The sequence below is a fragment of the Mus caroli genome, unplaced genomic scaffold (genome assembly GCF_978045245.1).
Source record: "Mus caroli unplaced genomic scaffold, Mus_caroli_1 scaffold_8, whole genome shotgun sequence".
Classification (NCBI taxonomy): domain Eukaryota; kingdom Metazoa; phylum Chordata; class Mammalia; order Rodentia; family Muridae; genus Mus; species Mus caroli.
Window position 1 is genome coordinate 2,212,501 of NW_028227263.1, and position 15,921 is coordinate 2,228,421.

Here is a 15,921-nt window from a genome sequence, read left to right on the forward strand (position 1 = left end):
TGGGATACATAGGAGAGCATGTTGCAGTGACTGTCCTTTGGAACCCCCAAGGCCTGCCCTATGCCACATTCTTCAGACCCCTCCAGCACCCCTGCCTACACCTGTTACCTTGGGCTCAGACAATAGCTGCCAAGATCCTTTCCTTCAGGGAGCTCCCTCTTTTTTTTTTCTTCCTGTCTCTTGAATACCCAGAGCCAGAAGTTGACAGAACAAGAATGGGGCATGCGCTGAAGCAAAGGAAAGAGTCCAGGCATGAAGATGAGGCAGGAATGCCAACATGTCCACCACATGTGGGAGCTCTCCATAATACCTCCTTGTATATAAGTGGGAACTGCTATTTTGCTGCCTTTGGTCTGGGATAGCCTTCTGCACAAGACCTGGCTTTCCTTAGGCTGAGGATTGAGTCTCCTCTTCAGACCACCGATCCCCAGGCTCAAGGACCCAGGCTTCCTGCTGCAGACCAGTTTTGACCAGAGGACAGTGTATGCCAGGCAGCAGAGACTCTGACCCTGACCATGGAACAGAGGAAGGCATACAACTGGGATAGGAACCTTGGGCTCTCATCAACCCCATTCTCCAAGCCAAGTTAATGAACATATGCTGTTAAAATAAAAACCTTTGAGGTTAAGACCATGACTCAGGATATAAAGCACTTGCTACACAAGGATGAGGACCTAAGTTCAAACCCTGAGGACCCATGTAAAAATTCAGGTATGGTTATGCATGCCTATAACCCTAAAACTGGGGAGGCATAGACAGGTGGGATCCTGGAGTCCTCTGGCCCACTGATCAAGATGAATGGACGAGCTTTCAGTTCTTAAGACATCCTGTCTCAAAAAAATAAGGTGTGGAGTGATAGAGGAACACACTGATTTCAACCTCTGATCTCCATGCACACACATATCTACAGCACTATGTACACACACACACGCTGCAAACAAAATAAAAATAAAAACCTTTGGTGGTTTCTCTGTCCTTCAAGCCATGCTTCCCATAGTACAGTGGTATCTGCTCATTGGGAGCCTCCAAGTCCCCATTTAGAAGCTTCCCAGACCACTGCTCAAAGCTGTTTGGGGACATGACTCACAGTCATGATGCGTGTGCCTTCCTCTATGACCCTCTCTCCCCACTGCAGGTATGTCTCCTTGGTTGATGACTTTACGTGTTTACTGGACATATATTGGGGTAGAAACTGAACAAGTAACCATCCTCAGCCCTTCACAAATCTCGTGGGGAACCAGGAATATGATGGTCTTTCTCCTCACAAACACCCTGCCCACCTGTACAATAGTCTCTATACTGGAAGCCAGGAGGAGGGTCAAGCTCTAGGGCCTTAAAGGCTATCTATATGCCACTCGAGTCACAGTCTGTAGAGTCTACTTACTAACCTCCCCTACAATCTTCATCCTCTGTCTAACATACAGGATGCTTATTCCAGGACCCATTGCTGTTCCTGTGTGGGACACTCAATTCCAATCTGCCTCAGATCTCCAGTGCAGTCTTCAAGGATATCCTGGAGAGCCCAGGCTCCCAAATGTGTGCCTGTAAGGCTACATTTTGTAACATGGTCGCCACTGTACTGATACACACCTATACAGTTGTGGTTTGTAACCCTGTCCAAATACTCCAGATAACGAGGTTATACTGCGCAACTTTATCTTCTTTTTTTTTTAAGGTTTATTTATTTTATGTATGTGAGTACACTGTAGCTGTACAGATGGTTGTGAACCTTCATGTGGTTGTTGGGAATTGAATTTTGGGACCTCTGCTTGCTCCGATCGACCCTGTTCACTCTGGTTAACTCTGCTCAGTCCTTGTTTGCTCTGTCCCAAAGATTTATTTCTTATTATACATAAATACACTGTAGCTGACTTTAGACGCACCAGAAGAGGGCATCAGATCTCATTAGGATGGTTGTGAGCCACCATGTGGTTGCTGGGATTTGAAGTCAGGACCTTTGGAAGAGCAGTCAGTGCTCTTACCGGTAGGCTGAGCATCTTGCCAGCCCGCAACTTTATCTTCTAAGGCAGCTACTAGAAAAATCTAATTGCCCAAACAGAGGTGAATATGCATGCCCTACACCACTAGACGACCTGAAAATAACATGGTAGATCTCAACTAACCAATGCAAGCCATCTACTAACCAAGAAGAACGGAAAGCAAAGCCTATGTACGGCTCTTTGACAGGTGGTGCTGGACAAACTGGGACTCTGCATGCAAAAGAAGAACACCAGACTCTTACAGTTCATACCCATAACCAAAGGTCTGCATGTAAAGTCTAAAACTACCAAACCCTTAGAAGAAAGCCTGGGACAAATGCTTCATGATATTAAATTTAGCAATGATTTATTTTATATGACACCAAAGGCCTGGGCCACTACAGGGAAAACAGATTCATTACACTTCATGAAAATGTAAATGTTGTGTGGCAAAAGACAATGTCGACAAAATGGGAGATTTTCGGATCTTCTATCTAATCAGAGCTTAGTATCCGGAATAAACAAAGAGTAACTAAGGCAGGAGAAATAGAATTCTGAGCACCTTCAACATTAGTGTCTCACTTCCTTTACTCACATCCTTAAATCAGCAAGCCCTGAACCCACTCAGGATGGGACACCAGGATGAATCACCAACCTCATGCCAATGCAGCACCCAATAGGGTCACACCAAGTGTGTGTGTGGGGGGGGGGCAGGAAGCCCAACCTGAGCAGAGCCACTGTAGCCAGCAGGGATCCAGGGTACACTGAGGCTAATGGCAGAAGGCTGCACACACAGACATTGGGTGCCCACCCTCCTGGATGCTCAAAGAGAAGTGGCAACCCTGGAACTACCACGTATGTGTGTGTGTGTGTATGTGTGTGTGTGTATGTGTGTGTGTGTGTGTGTGTGTGTGTGTGTGTGTGTGTGTGTGTGTGCTGGGACCCAACAAGCAAGTCTTCATGCCAGGAGCCCATTCACACAGTGGGAAGCAGCTGCTACAGTTTGTCTTGACAGCCTGGAATTGAGCTAGCAGTACGAGGGCATACGTGTATTCATGCATCCAGGAAAGGGACATAGAGCAGAGAAGGCAAGTACACAGCGGTGTTCCCACTAAGGCTGTGCAATCACACAAGGCAGGGGTAGGGGGTTGCAAGCTCGGCTTTAGGGGACTAGATTCCAATACGAGGAACCCAGCTCTACTGGGAGAAGAGCTAGATTTTGGACTGGGACAGGGAAAATCCCAGAGGAGTCTGCAGCCTTAGGAATACGAGACAGGATCCAAGTTAAAACAAAACAAACAAAAACAGAAACAACAGAAACAACCAAAAACCCCAAAACAGGGCCACCATGTGACCTAAAGGGTTACCTAAAAGAGACCTGGATGCCAAAGCCACAGGATTTGAACAACAGAAATAAAGAGTGCAGAGCTGGGCATGGTGGTACACCCTGTCATCCCAGGACTCTGAGATGAAGGAGGGAGGGGAGATGCTCGAGGGAACACAAATTATTCTGAGGCCTACCTGGGATACATGAGACACTCTCTTCTGTCTCAAAACAAAACAAGACCCACAGGGCTGGAGAGATGAATTCATGAGTAAGAGTGCTTGCTGTGGAAGCATAAGGACCTGACTTCAGATCCCAGTGCCTACCCAAAACCCACATGAGTCTGTGACACCCAGTGCTATGGGGGATAAAGGGATCAGGAAGATCAGAGGACCTTGCTAACCCACCAGCCTAGCTCCAGGGTAGGTGAGAGATTCTGTCTTAAAGGAATAAGCTGGAGAGTGATAGAGGAAGCACCCATCCCATGCCCTCTTTGGGACCTTACAAATGTATACATATACCACACATAATTATAACACACACATATACACACATACACACACACACACACACACACACACACACACACACACACAGCACACCACAACCAAATAACAAAACCCAAACTGAAACAAAACAAATGAACAAACATTAAACACAGCAGTTGAAGTGTTTGCCATAAACTAAATATCCTTAGGTTGAACTGATCTGAATCTATCCAGGGAAAGTAGCTGGAGGGCTCTTAGGGAGACCCTCAATTCTGAGACACAGGAGGAAACTGGGAAACAGATGCCCTGCTCAGCAAACATTCCAGAAAGAACATCACAGATAAGGCCCACACACGGGACAAGAGAAATAGCTCAGTAGTTAAAGGCACAACTGTCTTGCAGACCTGGATTCAATTCCGAACACTCACATGGCAGCTCACAATTGTAACTCCAGTTCTAGGGGGTCCAATGTCCTTTTCTAGTTTCTACAGGCACCAGACACACAGGTGGTACATAGACATGCATGCAGGCAAAACATCCATACACATAAAACAAATCTAAAATATAGGAGATCTACAGAAGTCCTGTGTCAGTCTGACTTGTATGTCTGGAGGTGTCTGCCCCAGGATGGTTTCTGAGGATAAATAGTTGGCACAACAGCCCCACAGGGTAGCCAAAGTCAATGTGACCCGTGAGGGGACAGCACAGTCCAGCAGCCCTGCTCAGCTATACTCCTGGGACCCACACTGCAGCTCCTGGGCTGACCTTCCTGCAAGTTCACAATTTCTATCTGATCACAGAGTCCATCAGATTGGAGGCATGGGACGCCAACAGCTGGCATTCCTCAAAATGCCAAGGTCATGAGAGACAAAGATGGAGCTTTCATGAGTGGTAGGAAACAAGGCAGATGTGAAACCTGTATGTGGTAGAGATCGCAAAAGAGAAAAATATATTTTTGGTGGGATGGCATAAGTCACTTCCTGGTGACCATCTCCTGGTGTTAGTCACATGGCCAAATGACAGAATTTGCTGAGACTATGGGAGCAGCTGGAGAACTCTACACCACCCTGGAACACTCTCAAGCCAAAATTTATCTTGAAATAAAAAGCAAGAAACAGCTGGGCAGTGGTGGCGCATGCCTTTGATCCCAGCACTTGGGAGGCAGAGGCAGGTGGATTTCTGAGTTTGAGGCCAGCCTGGTCTACAAAGTGAGTTCCAGGACAGCCAGAGCTATACAGAGAAATCCTGTTTCAAAAAAACCAAAAACCAACCAAACAAACAAAAAACAAAAACAACAACAAAAAACAAAACAAAACAAACAAACAAAAAAAAAACAAAAACAAGAAACCCGTATGGATGCTGAGAAACCAAATCTTAGCACCTGTTACTTGACCCTCCACTTGTTTCCTGGTGGTCTGAGTCACAGCCCAGTGGCCTATCTCTACTGCCCACCTTTCTCTCCTAGCCCTACCTCCCTCAGCCCATCTGCTCCAGCCCTGTCCCCCTGCTGCTCCCACAGGTGTCAAGCTTACATCCACAGGGCCTTTGCACACCTGATGACCTTTTCCAGAAAAAGAATGGCTCACCTCCTCTATTGACCCGGGTTGAAGTGGTGGCTCCCCTGGCTACCTTCCAGAAGGATGCGTGGTTTCCTCCCACTCTGCCCTGTATGTGGTTTCTTGGGGTCTTGCCTCTTCCTGCATATCTGTTTGCATCTGTGTCTGCTCCTTGGAGTATCACTTTCTTGTCTCATTACCTCAGCTTTCCCACAATTCCAAGGGCCCAATGGGAGGGCAGTGGGACGGTAATGAATAGGACATGAGACTGAAGCATATCGACAATGTGCCTTCACTGAATGTTTGTTGAGAAAAAAAAAGTTGCACTATGTAGCCTGGCTGGCCTGGAACTTGCTATGTAGACCAGTCTGGCCTCAGACTCCCAAAGAACTTGCCTCTGCCACTATATTCAGTGAGATTCTCTATTTTAAAATTGTGCACATGTGTGCATACTCAGGTGTGTGGGGTGCACTGCACGGAGCCAGAGGACAAGCTGGAGTATCATCCTCAGGAATGCTGCACACAGACTTTGAGACAGGGTCTCTCCTGGGCCCAGAGCTCATCTATTGTTGAGGCTGATTGGCCATTGAGCACCAAACATCCTCCCCTGCCTCTGCATCCCCACTACATCCAGCATTTTATGTAAACTCAGGATCGAACTCTGGTCCTCAGAAGCACTTTGCTGACTGAGTCTTTCCTTCCAAACCCTGAGGTTCTAATTTTGTCTCATCAAATTAATGAAGTGTTAGGTGGTGATCCCCAGTTTTAGAGGTAGACGTCAATGATGTCTCACAAGGTGGGTGGAGATAGGTCAGGGCATTTCCTGCAGGCCAGTGTGACTTTGGGTTCCAGAGCCATAAAGCCGCGGGAAGTCTTTGATCCTATCAGTCTCCTGCAGATGATGCCCAAGGACGCAATCCTGAGTTCCTGTTGAACTGTGAGGATTTGCATCAGAGCGCTATTTTTAATAGTCAGTGAGGAAGCGGTCCAGGTGTCCACAGGAGAGAGTCAAACAAGCTACATCAAGACCACAGTGAAAAGGCAAGGACCACGCAAGAATGTAAATAAAACTTTAAAAAGCAGGTCCAAGCAAAGGCCCAGCACTGAGATTTCCTCCAATGTCTGCATGAATGTTCAGACACAGATTGCTAGTGTGCCTAGTGCTGATGAGTGTCTCCTGCTGCTCTGATGACCTGCTGTCCCTCGGTTCACTTGCCTCACCCTCAAACACAGGCCATGGACTCCCACAGTTCCTCAGGAGAAACTGAGACACAACCAGGAAGATGATGCTAAAGAGCTGCAGCTTGTGGAAAATTGCCTCCTGGTTCAACATCATTCCTGTTTCTCTAAGGCTGGTGATAAAACACTTTGAGAGCAATTTAGAGGGCGGAAAGAGTTTATTTGACTTATTTTTCCAGGTCACAATTCATCATTGAGGATAGTCAGGGCAGGAACCCAAGGCAGAGACCTGAAGGCAGGAACTAAGGAAGAGTGCATCTTGCTGGCTCTCTCACAGGCTCACACTCACTAGCTTTCTTATATAAGCTGCCAGGGAATGGTGTTATTCAGGCTCCCAGGACCACCTGCCTAAGGGCTGGATCCTCCTACATCAATAATAAAGACAATCCCCCACAGACATGCCTACATGCCAAACTGGTCTGAGTAATCCCTCTATTAGATATCCTCCCCAGGTGATTCTAGGCTGTATCATGTTGATAATTAAAGCAAAGAAAGGAAATCAGAGTGCGCCCTGTGTATACACAAGACCTCAAGTATGTGCATACACACACAAAATGAAGAGAAAAAAATTGTGCAACCACTTACATTAACAAGTCACATAGAAAAAAAAAAAAAAGCACCAAAGGACCTCCAGTTAGCCTCCATAGCTTTTCTTACAACGAATTAATGTTAATGTCTTCCTTGAAATTCCCGAATGTTCTCTGCTGAGCATTTCTGGATTTTTTTGATCAGAAGAACTAACAGAAAACCATGAGTGCCCATTTGGCAGGGAGATGTTCAGATACATCAGGGGTGGCATCACCACTGGGGTCTGACTAGGGCAGTGACACAAGTGTCATCTGTTCCTTGGTTCAGAAAAGGAACTGCAGGGGTTATGTGACCTTTCTCTAGCTTATCAATCAAATGTGTAGAAACCACCAAGTCGCAAGCCTTTTAAGTTTGTTACAATATGACTTGCCAAATCAAACTTTTTCTACATCTGTAGCTAAATGCCTAATTATTTTTTTAGGAATAAGACTAGAATTATGATGTGTGCATTAGTTAACTTCCTCATCCAATCAGATACCTTCCAAGAAGCAACTTATGGAGGAGTTTATTTGAACTCAAGGTTTGAGATGTGCAGTCATCCTGGCAGAGAAGGCTGTGGCAGGGGGAATGCTTCTCAGCTCTAAGTTGTCATGTGACACACACACACACTGTAGCATGCATGTATACAAGCCCATTAGACAAATAAATAAATAAATGTAAAGACCTGCACACACATGTCCACAGCTATGTGACTCCCAACAGCCTAAAAAATGTCCCAAGAACCTGTAAGATGAGAAACCAGAAAATGAAACAGGAAGTCACACAATGGTTTTGGGTTTTTGCTTTGTTTTGCTTTGTTTTTGCAAACAAGAGTATTAAATTTATTTACAAAGCACACCATAAAATTTGATTCAGCCTAAACAGGAATATTGGGGACTGGTGAGATGGCTCAGTGGGTAAAAACGCTCACCATGTAAACCTGACAACCTGAATTTGATCCCCTGATCCCACATTAAGTTAGAAGAAGAGAACTGATTGCCCAGTGAGCCAGCAATCCTCTGACCACACACACACACACACACACACACACACACACATGCACACACGCACACACACAAATAAAAAGTGAATTTCTTTTTCCAATGGGAAAGATGGGCTCAGTGGTTAAAGTACTGCCACACAAGCCCAGAGACCTGAGTTCATATCTGAACCCTGTAAAAAGCCAGGCATGGCTCGTGTTTATAATCCCAGCACTGGGGAGGTAGAGATGGGTGGACCCCTGGAACTTGTTGGTCAGACAGTCTAGCCTAATGGGTAAACTCTAGGATCAGTGAGGGATTTCTGTTTCAAAATCTATGGAGGATAGGGTTGAAGAAGGCAGCTGATATTGGCTTCTTCCATACAACACACACACACACATAATCTTCAATGCTAAACAACTAAGTTTCCACAAGTTTTGGCTAATACTAGCTGCGCCCACATGCCTCAGTTTCCCCATCTGTGAAAGGGAGGCTGTGGTGACGTTCCCATGAGCAACACTGCATCAAGCATGTGAATCAGTGCTCATCATACTTCCAAGAGCTGGAATCATCTAGGCAAGTCATATCTACCATCTTGGTATCTACCCAGGTCCCAGAAGCTGCAGTAAGCTGCAACATGAAGGCAAGATACTCAGTCAATACCTGCATCCTCAATGCCCACTGTCCTCAGAGCTCCTCAAGATCCCTCCACCAGCTAATATGTGAGTCGGGATATTCTGACTCAATGCTCTATTGTTTGGGTGGGGAAAATACCTAGAGAGCTAACACAGCAAAACAGAAATGTTTCAAAGGCTGAGAGCCATCTGTCTGTCCTCCTTGGACCACCTCTCAAGCTCTTACACCTTCAATTGGAGCCTTGTGTAATGACTGAGCATCTGTGTAGCCCCACCTTCCCTACCTCCTGAGGTTGTCCCTATACAATTGCACTTTGGTGTCCCAGATCCAGCACTATTGTGATAGGACTAGGCTGGACACCCGTGTCCACTGCTTGTGCATACCTGGGCACCTCAGCCCCAGGTAGAGCTTTCTGAAGGCTCTGCGGCAGCTCTTTGGGGAAGAGCCTTGAATTTCACTGGGGAGGGGATCTCAGGGTATGTGAGAACTTGTGCCTCTCTGCCTAGAAGGTGCCCATCTTGGAAGGCCAGGATTAGGGGATGATGGAAATGCCTTTGGGAAGACTCCAGTCCATGGCCCAGCATCACGAGTCACTGTCTGCTTGTGCCATCCTTGTGTGAAGGTATTGAGCGCCCTGAGTGTCAGGATGGCAGCCCTGAAGCTGAGATAGAGGTAGGAGCCATAGAGCCATCCATGCTCAGAGCACACGATGCTCCTGAAAGCAGAATGCCAGCACGCTGAGTTCAAAACGGACAATCACTACTCAGACAAGTGGAGGTACAGGGCAGGTGTGGTCCCCATACACTCTGAATGATGAAGGGCCCCAGCAAAGGACAGCAGCTTAGTTAGGTTGACACAAGCAGGGAGCCTGAGTCACACAGCAGCATCCCACCCCCGAGTCCCCACCCAACGCTCACACTGCTTGTTGAGCCAGAAAGTCTCAACACAGACCTCTATCCTCCAAATGCTTCATCAGGATCTAATGAGGAGAGAGGTCAGGAACCAGCTCAGCTTACAAAGCAGCTGAGCTGTGGCCTTTGCCCAGGTGCAGGTAGCTGATCCCAATATGCACAGACCTTTCTGGGGGCTCTGCTCTCACAGGTGGTCTGTACCTGAAAGAAGTGAGGATGCACACACACACACACACACACACACACACACACACGCACTCATGTACATGCATGCGTAGCTTCAAATACTGACATAGGAGACATGAAGAACAAAATCGTGGTCACTGTTACCCCTACTTTCAAGGCCCAGACAGGAATACTCATGGTGGATGAGGGTAGAGAGATACAATGGGGTCCCATTGGGTCTGCTGACACATCAGTGATACCATTACAGGTTTCAAAAGAACAGACTGGCTCTATGGGGAAGGAGGCCCAAAGGCAAGAGAGGGACAGAACCAGCAGCATAAAGCCACCTACAGCCACATAGAGCCACAGAAAGCCACAGGAAACAACACAGAGTTATTCAGAACCACATAAAGCCACATGGAGTCTCTCTCTCTCACTCTCTCTCTCTCTCACACACACACACACACATACACACACACACACACACACAGAGAGAGAGAGAGAGAGAGAGAGAGAGAGAGAGAGAGAGAGAGAAACACAATATGGATGAGGAAGCAGGCTGACTCGCATGTGTGAAGTTGAATGAATCCTGTCCTGTAAACAGATCCTTAGTGGGGACTGCTAACCCCAGCTCTGCTGTCCACAGGGCTAGCCTATGCTTCCCAGTGTCCACTGGACTATGTTCTCAAAGCCTCTGTCTGTGCTCACCTTTGAAATGTATTCATTACTATTATGTATGTGTAGGATGTGGAGGGAGGCACACACGCCATAGTGTGTGTGTAGAGGTCTGAGAACAACCGTGTGGTTCTCTCTTTCTCCCTTACGTGGGTCCCAGGGATCAAACTCAGTCATCAGGCTTGTGCAGCAAGTACTTCTAACTGCCATGGATCTTGGCTCCTATATTCACTTTTAAATCCTCCCATGAGTGCCCCATGGACAGGGGCTCCAGAAGCAAGTTCACCCAGTAGTGCCGGAGTCTCATCTACCACGTTTTATGGTCACAGTGGGGAGGGCTGTTATTGGTTTCTACCAGGGATGGGTACATAACTCCACACTGGACTCTCATCACAATAGACAATGTCACCATTTGGCAGTGAAGAAGCTGCCTCTATGAACTAGACCATCATGAAGCCAGATCCCATTAATAGCTGAGTTCCACAGAGGCTAAGTAACTGCCAGGCACAGAGCCCAGCCCCTCTGCTACCTGGCCTGAAATGATACTGGCTAGCATTCTCACACCCCAGCCTGCTGCTGGCCCCATGCTCACCGAAGGGGCTCTAGATCCATAGGGGTAGTTTCTCCTGGGGGAAGGTGACCCAGCCCAGATAGTCCCAGCCCAGGTAGAAGGGCCAGCTGCCACCTGTTCACACTCCAGGACCAGCTAGGGATGACAACAGAAAGCCTGCCGCTGTCTCCATGGTAACCCTAGCCAGGCCCTCACTCTTACTTACCCTGATTTCAGGCCCATCACCACATTCTGCTTCTGAGCCCCCAGACTTTCTTGCCGAGAGGAGACCTCTCTGGCCTAGGCAGGGGAATCACACGCCTCCACATGGACACAATACCCACCAAAGCAGAACCATCAACAAAGAGTCGCCTCTTCTTTGAAGGCTTCTACTCTGGATCTCAGTCTTGACAGCTATAAAATGGGACATCTGGGCCTGAGCGTGTCTGTGTGGCCTCCAGCAACCATGGCTGCCATGCTGTGAATTGACATGCCTTAAGCAAGAGGCTCCAGAAAGATTCGAGTCCCCCTGGGCCAGCTATAAGTGGGCAGGTTCCATCAGGCTTTCTTACAGTTCAGCCTCCACACTTCCCCAAGAGGGTCTGACTTTCCTAAGAGGTGGCCCAACCCAGTAGCTGCAGAGCTCCAGGGGAGGGGGGATGGATCAGGTTACAGCCAGCAGGTCAAGATCTGGAGCCATCTGGTAGAGCCTTGCTCCCTGCAGGCTCTCAGGAATGCTGCCAGCCCTATTTTCAGGGGTGTGACCAGCCATGGCATGGTCCCAGCCTGAGGCTCTAGGCTACCCTGCATTCACCCGAGGCTCTGGGAAACACAGGGCTGCCCTGTCCTGGAAGAGAGGCCAGTAGAGACTGGTCCTGAATCCACTCCCTCATCCTCACACAGGCCTGGCCAGTCTCCCCAGTGTAGGGAAATGCCTCTGGCTTGAGCCTGGCTCTGCTGAGGTCACCCACAGAGGATGAGGCTCCCTGGGTTGTGAAGGGAACCTGCTTTAGTCGTAAGCTGGACAAGCCACCGGGGCAGCAGTCTGCCCACAACAGGTGCTTGTGCAATGTACTCTCCTGAGCAGTGAGTGGAGACAGGGTGGGGCTGCACAAAGCTACCCAAGCTGTACCAGACAAAGGGCAACCCAGTAGGCCCTAAGGCCACAGCTTCTGCCACTGCCCTGGGTCCCTCACTAAGACAAGCCATAGAGGCAAGGGGCCCTGGTGGGGGCCAAAGTCCGTTCTGGCTCAGACCCTCAGATGGCCTGTTACATGCTGGGCAGAGAGCAGCATTTGGCTGCACAGGGAACCTCAGGCCTTCTACCCAGATGAGGGACTTGTGACCCTGGCTGGCCACTCAGGAGAGGGCCACACAACAGCACAAGTCTAGTCTTTAGGTTCAGAACACTTTCTTGCCTTTGAAGCCTCTGGATAAAGCGATCCTATCACTGCCTGGGAGGTTGCACTGCTCTTTCTGTCCCTTGTGACAAAGAGAAGGTAAGAGGTGGGGGGGGGGGGGTCCCAAACCCTGTATCTCTGGGCCTAAGCCTTTAGAATGGTACCTGCCCTTGTGAGCTACCTGGACCCCGCTAACCCACCCTGCCTAGGCTGTTCCTCTACTGCCCCCAGGCTTCCAGATGCCCAGAGATCACTTGGTCCTCCTGGCATGAAGCATGTACTAGTTAGTCCCAAAGAAAAGCTGGCTTTCATCAGACCACAGCTCTGCCCACACACATCATGCTAACCCCAGACTTCCCTAAGGATAGGACCTAGGACTCTGGCCCAGAGCCCAAAGAGAGACAGTGCTTTGGGGCCAGGAGCCTATGGGACCCCTCCTTCAAGCATCTATCTATCCCTACCCCAACACCCTCTCAAGGATCAAAGCTTATTTAGTCAAGAGTTGTCCACCTAAAATATCGGAAACACTCCCCACCACCATGGGGGCAGGGCAGGTTTCTTATTAGCTTTTTTTTTTTTTTAATGGTGAGCTGTTAATTATCCAAAATACAGAAATACCTCTGTTTTGTTTGGTTGGTTTGTTTTTTGGTAACACAACAGGGATTCTTTAATGTCCCTTTCTGGCTCTTTCCATGTTAGATGAGCATGTATCCTGACCCCAGGGTAAGCATCCTGTCACTTACCAAAGTGAGGGACACTTTTCCATGAGTGTCAAATCCAGCCCTAGCTGTTCCAACATTGCTTTCACATGCCCTGACCTGACCCTGAGTCCCTTGTCTGTGCACAGTATTCACAGTGCCCCGCAGACAGAGCCTGCAGCTTTGGGTTAATCTTGCAGCAAGTTCATCTTGTCAGGAGCCCCAGGTGCTGCTCAGACACTGAAAAGTTGCTTAGCTAGGAGTATATGCTGACCAAGGATGTAGTTGATAGCTCCACGGCCCCCTGCAGTGGCTAGTTCCTGCCCTGGCCTCCAGCTGAGGCCCTCCAGGAGACACATTGAGAGCACACTTAGGTGCCTGTGTGAGCCTGGTACCCCTGAACTTCTGTGAGCCTGTCTGTGTCCTGTTCAATAGGTGCCTGGCACTTAAGCATACCCCACACATGACAGCCATTTGTCCCCAACCCTGGAAGAGGCTGGCTTGCCCAAGGACACCCGCCCAGGGCGGTATGACTTTGAGGCCACAGGCAGCCAGCCAGGGAAGCATTGATAAGCACAGTAGAGGTGGGGCCGTCCTGGGAACCAAAGCTGGGAAGCCGCAGAGCCCCCAGTCTCCTCCCTAACTCCCCACCCCAGCCCTTGTGCCAAGGACAGCCAGAACATTCTCACTTGCCTGGGGAGGTGCCACACCTCAAAAATGCTAACCCAGGGACCTTGGTCTGGGACAGAGAGGGCAAGTTTACACTTAGCGGGAAACCATCATTACTGCACAGGTTGGCAGGGACTTCTCAAAGGCCCTTTGTATACCTGTCTTGTGTTTTACCTCCTGGCCAAGTGAGGTGGGGATCAGGTGTCCCAGAAACAAAGCAGGGGGGGGTCACCAGGTCACCCAAGATCATGGGATGGGCCTGGGACAGAGTGCCAGCCCCACCGTTCTGTCAAAATGCAAACCTGGGACCCTGGAACCCCACCACCACTCCCGTGCTTTCTCTGTGGCAGTTGAGACATTTCCTGGTGGTTCCCGGTGGCCCTTGCATTGGTTCTGCTGCCCTCAGCTCTCTGGTGCACAGCTGTCACACCGGCAGTGACACCGGCAGTGCTACAGATTTAAGGTCAGCCGCAACCCTCACCAACTAAGACGCTTCATAGCTGCTCAGCTAACTAGGAAGGATTCTGGGTGTCGGGTCTGGCCCAACTGCAAGGACAGAGTTTCTGCCCTCTCTTTACAGCACCAATCACCCATGCCATTGGTAGAGAGTCTCCTTTGTGTTCCTGTGAACCACTGGCCAGTTCTTCCCTTCATTTTACCTCTCGGCTTGCTGTTACTATTGCACTGCCCTGGTCTTTGGCCTGCTAGGCTCTCACCTGCCAGGCCACCTACACCCAGAGTTCTCTTGTGAGACTGGTCCACTGGTGCCCTAGAAACTCATATTTCTCTCTCATGGAAAGGGTTTTCTGAGGACGTGGTGGGATACAACAGCTGCCTGCAGATCACAGTGAGAGCCTGAGAGGCTGCTCACTGCTTCTGGTCACCAGGAACAGTCTTTCTAGAAACCCAGAGCTCTCCCCCAGGCACTCCCAGGCAAGTGTAAATGTCAGGGTAGAGTTACAAGAAAGACAGAAACCCTGACATGACACCCCTGTCCCTGACATACACACCCATACCCTTGTCCATCTTTTCCTCTTCACAGGAACACCACATCCAATCAACCAACACACCCACTGATCCAGACATGCATCCATCCATGCATCCTGTGATAGTCTAACACTCTAACTTCTTGAGCCCTAGAAGCCAGACTTGGGAGCAGGGGCCACATAGAAATAGCCATTTAGTATTTGTGGACTGCCACACTGCCCACCCAACACACATGTGCACACATGGAAATATGGACTCCCATCTGGGCCTCTCCCACTCAGTGTCATGGAAACTATCTGGACAGAGTTAGAGGCAAGCGTGTCTCAGCCCTACTCCAGATCAGCTTATATGGTTGCCATAGCTTATCTCCTCTAAGCTCTGGAGAACTGCCTCCCTACAGACCTTATTTCCAGGATATTCTCAACATTTACAAGGAGATGACTATGTTCATATGTCCACTTAGAAATAACTCCCTCCAATGCCAGAGACACAGAGGTGTTGGGCAGTGAGAGGGTAGCCTTGGGGGCCTTTAAATGGTCATACATAGCAAGATGAGGAGCCCTGAGATGCCCAAACACATGATCACATGACCTGTTAGCATCCCTGAGATAGAGGCCCAGACCCTGTCCACATGTGAGGAAACAGCCCCAAAGCAAGGTGACCTCCCAGGCCACACACCCCCAGTACGAAGGCTCTGGGATGGTGCCACACCCATCTCAACTGCCGCCTGCCACTACTTCTTGCTCAGAAGAGGGCATTCTGCAATCCAGCAAAGGCGAGAGGCCAGCTCTGTGTGCATGAAGACTTCCTGTTCTCCAATGTCACCTGAGAGACCAAGTTCCACAGTTGTACCACTGATTCCCTTCAACAGAGTCCCCCCAGAAAGATGGTCATTGTATCTGTCTGCTCAGAGAAACACAGGCAAACCATGTTGCCTTTGCTGCCTGGGCCTGCCTTCTGTCCATCCTGTCTTCCCAGGGACTAGGTCACTTGAGGGTCACTCGCAATTTTCTGCTTTCTACTTGGCTGGGAGGATCTGGGTCTTATGGTTTCTCTGGAAACCTCCACTGTGTACTGCATACAGAACCCTAGAGGGT

The 15,921-nt window shown here is 49.0% G+C and overlaps 1 protein-coding gene across 3 annotated transcripts in view; it reads right to left on the reverse strand.

Annotated features, from left to right (window-relative positions):
• Window positions 1-15,921, reverse strand: part of Kcnq1 (potassium voltage-gated channel subfamily Q member 1) — a 318,171-nt gene that overhangs the window by 289,210 nt on the left and 13,040 nt on the right. Inside the window, exon 1 of one of the 3 annotated variants that reach the window (XM_029479748.2) lies at window positions 11,297-11,659. The exons of the other annotated variants lie outside the window; for them this stretch is intronic. Within the exon in view, the coding sequence (XP_029335608.1) occupies window positions 11,297-11,313 (17 nt within the window). The 5' untranslated portion in view covers window positions 11,314-11,659. Of the gene's footprint in view, window positions 1-11,296; window positions 11,660-15,921 lie in introns of those variants that run through there. 3 annotated transcript variants of the gene reach the window in all.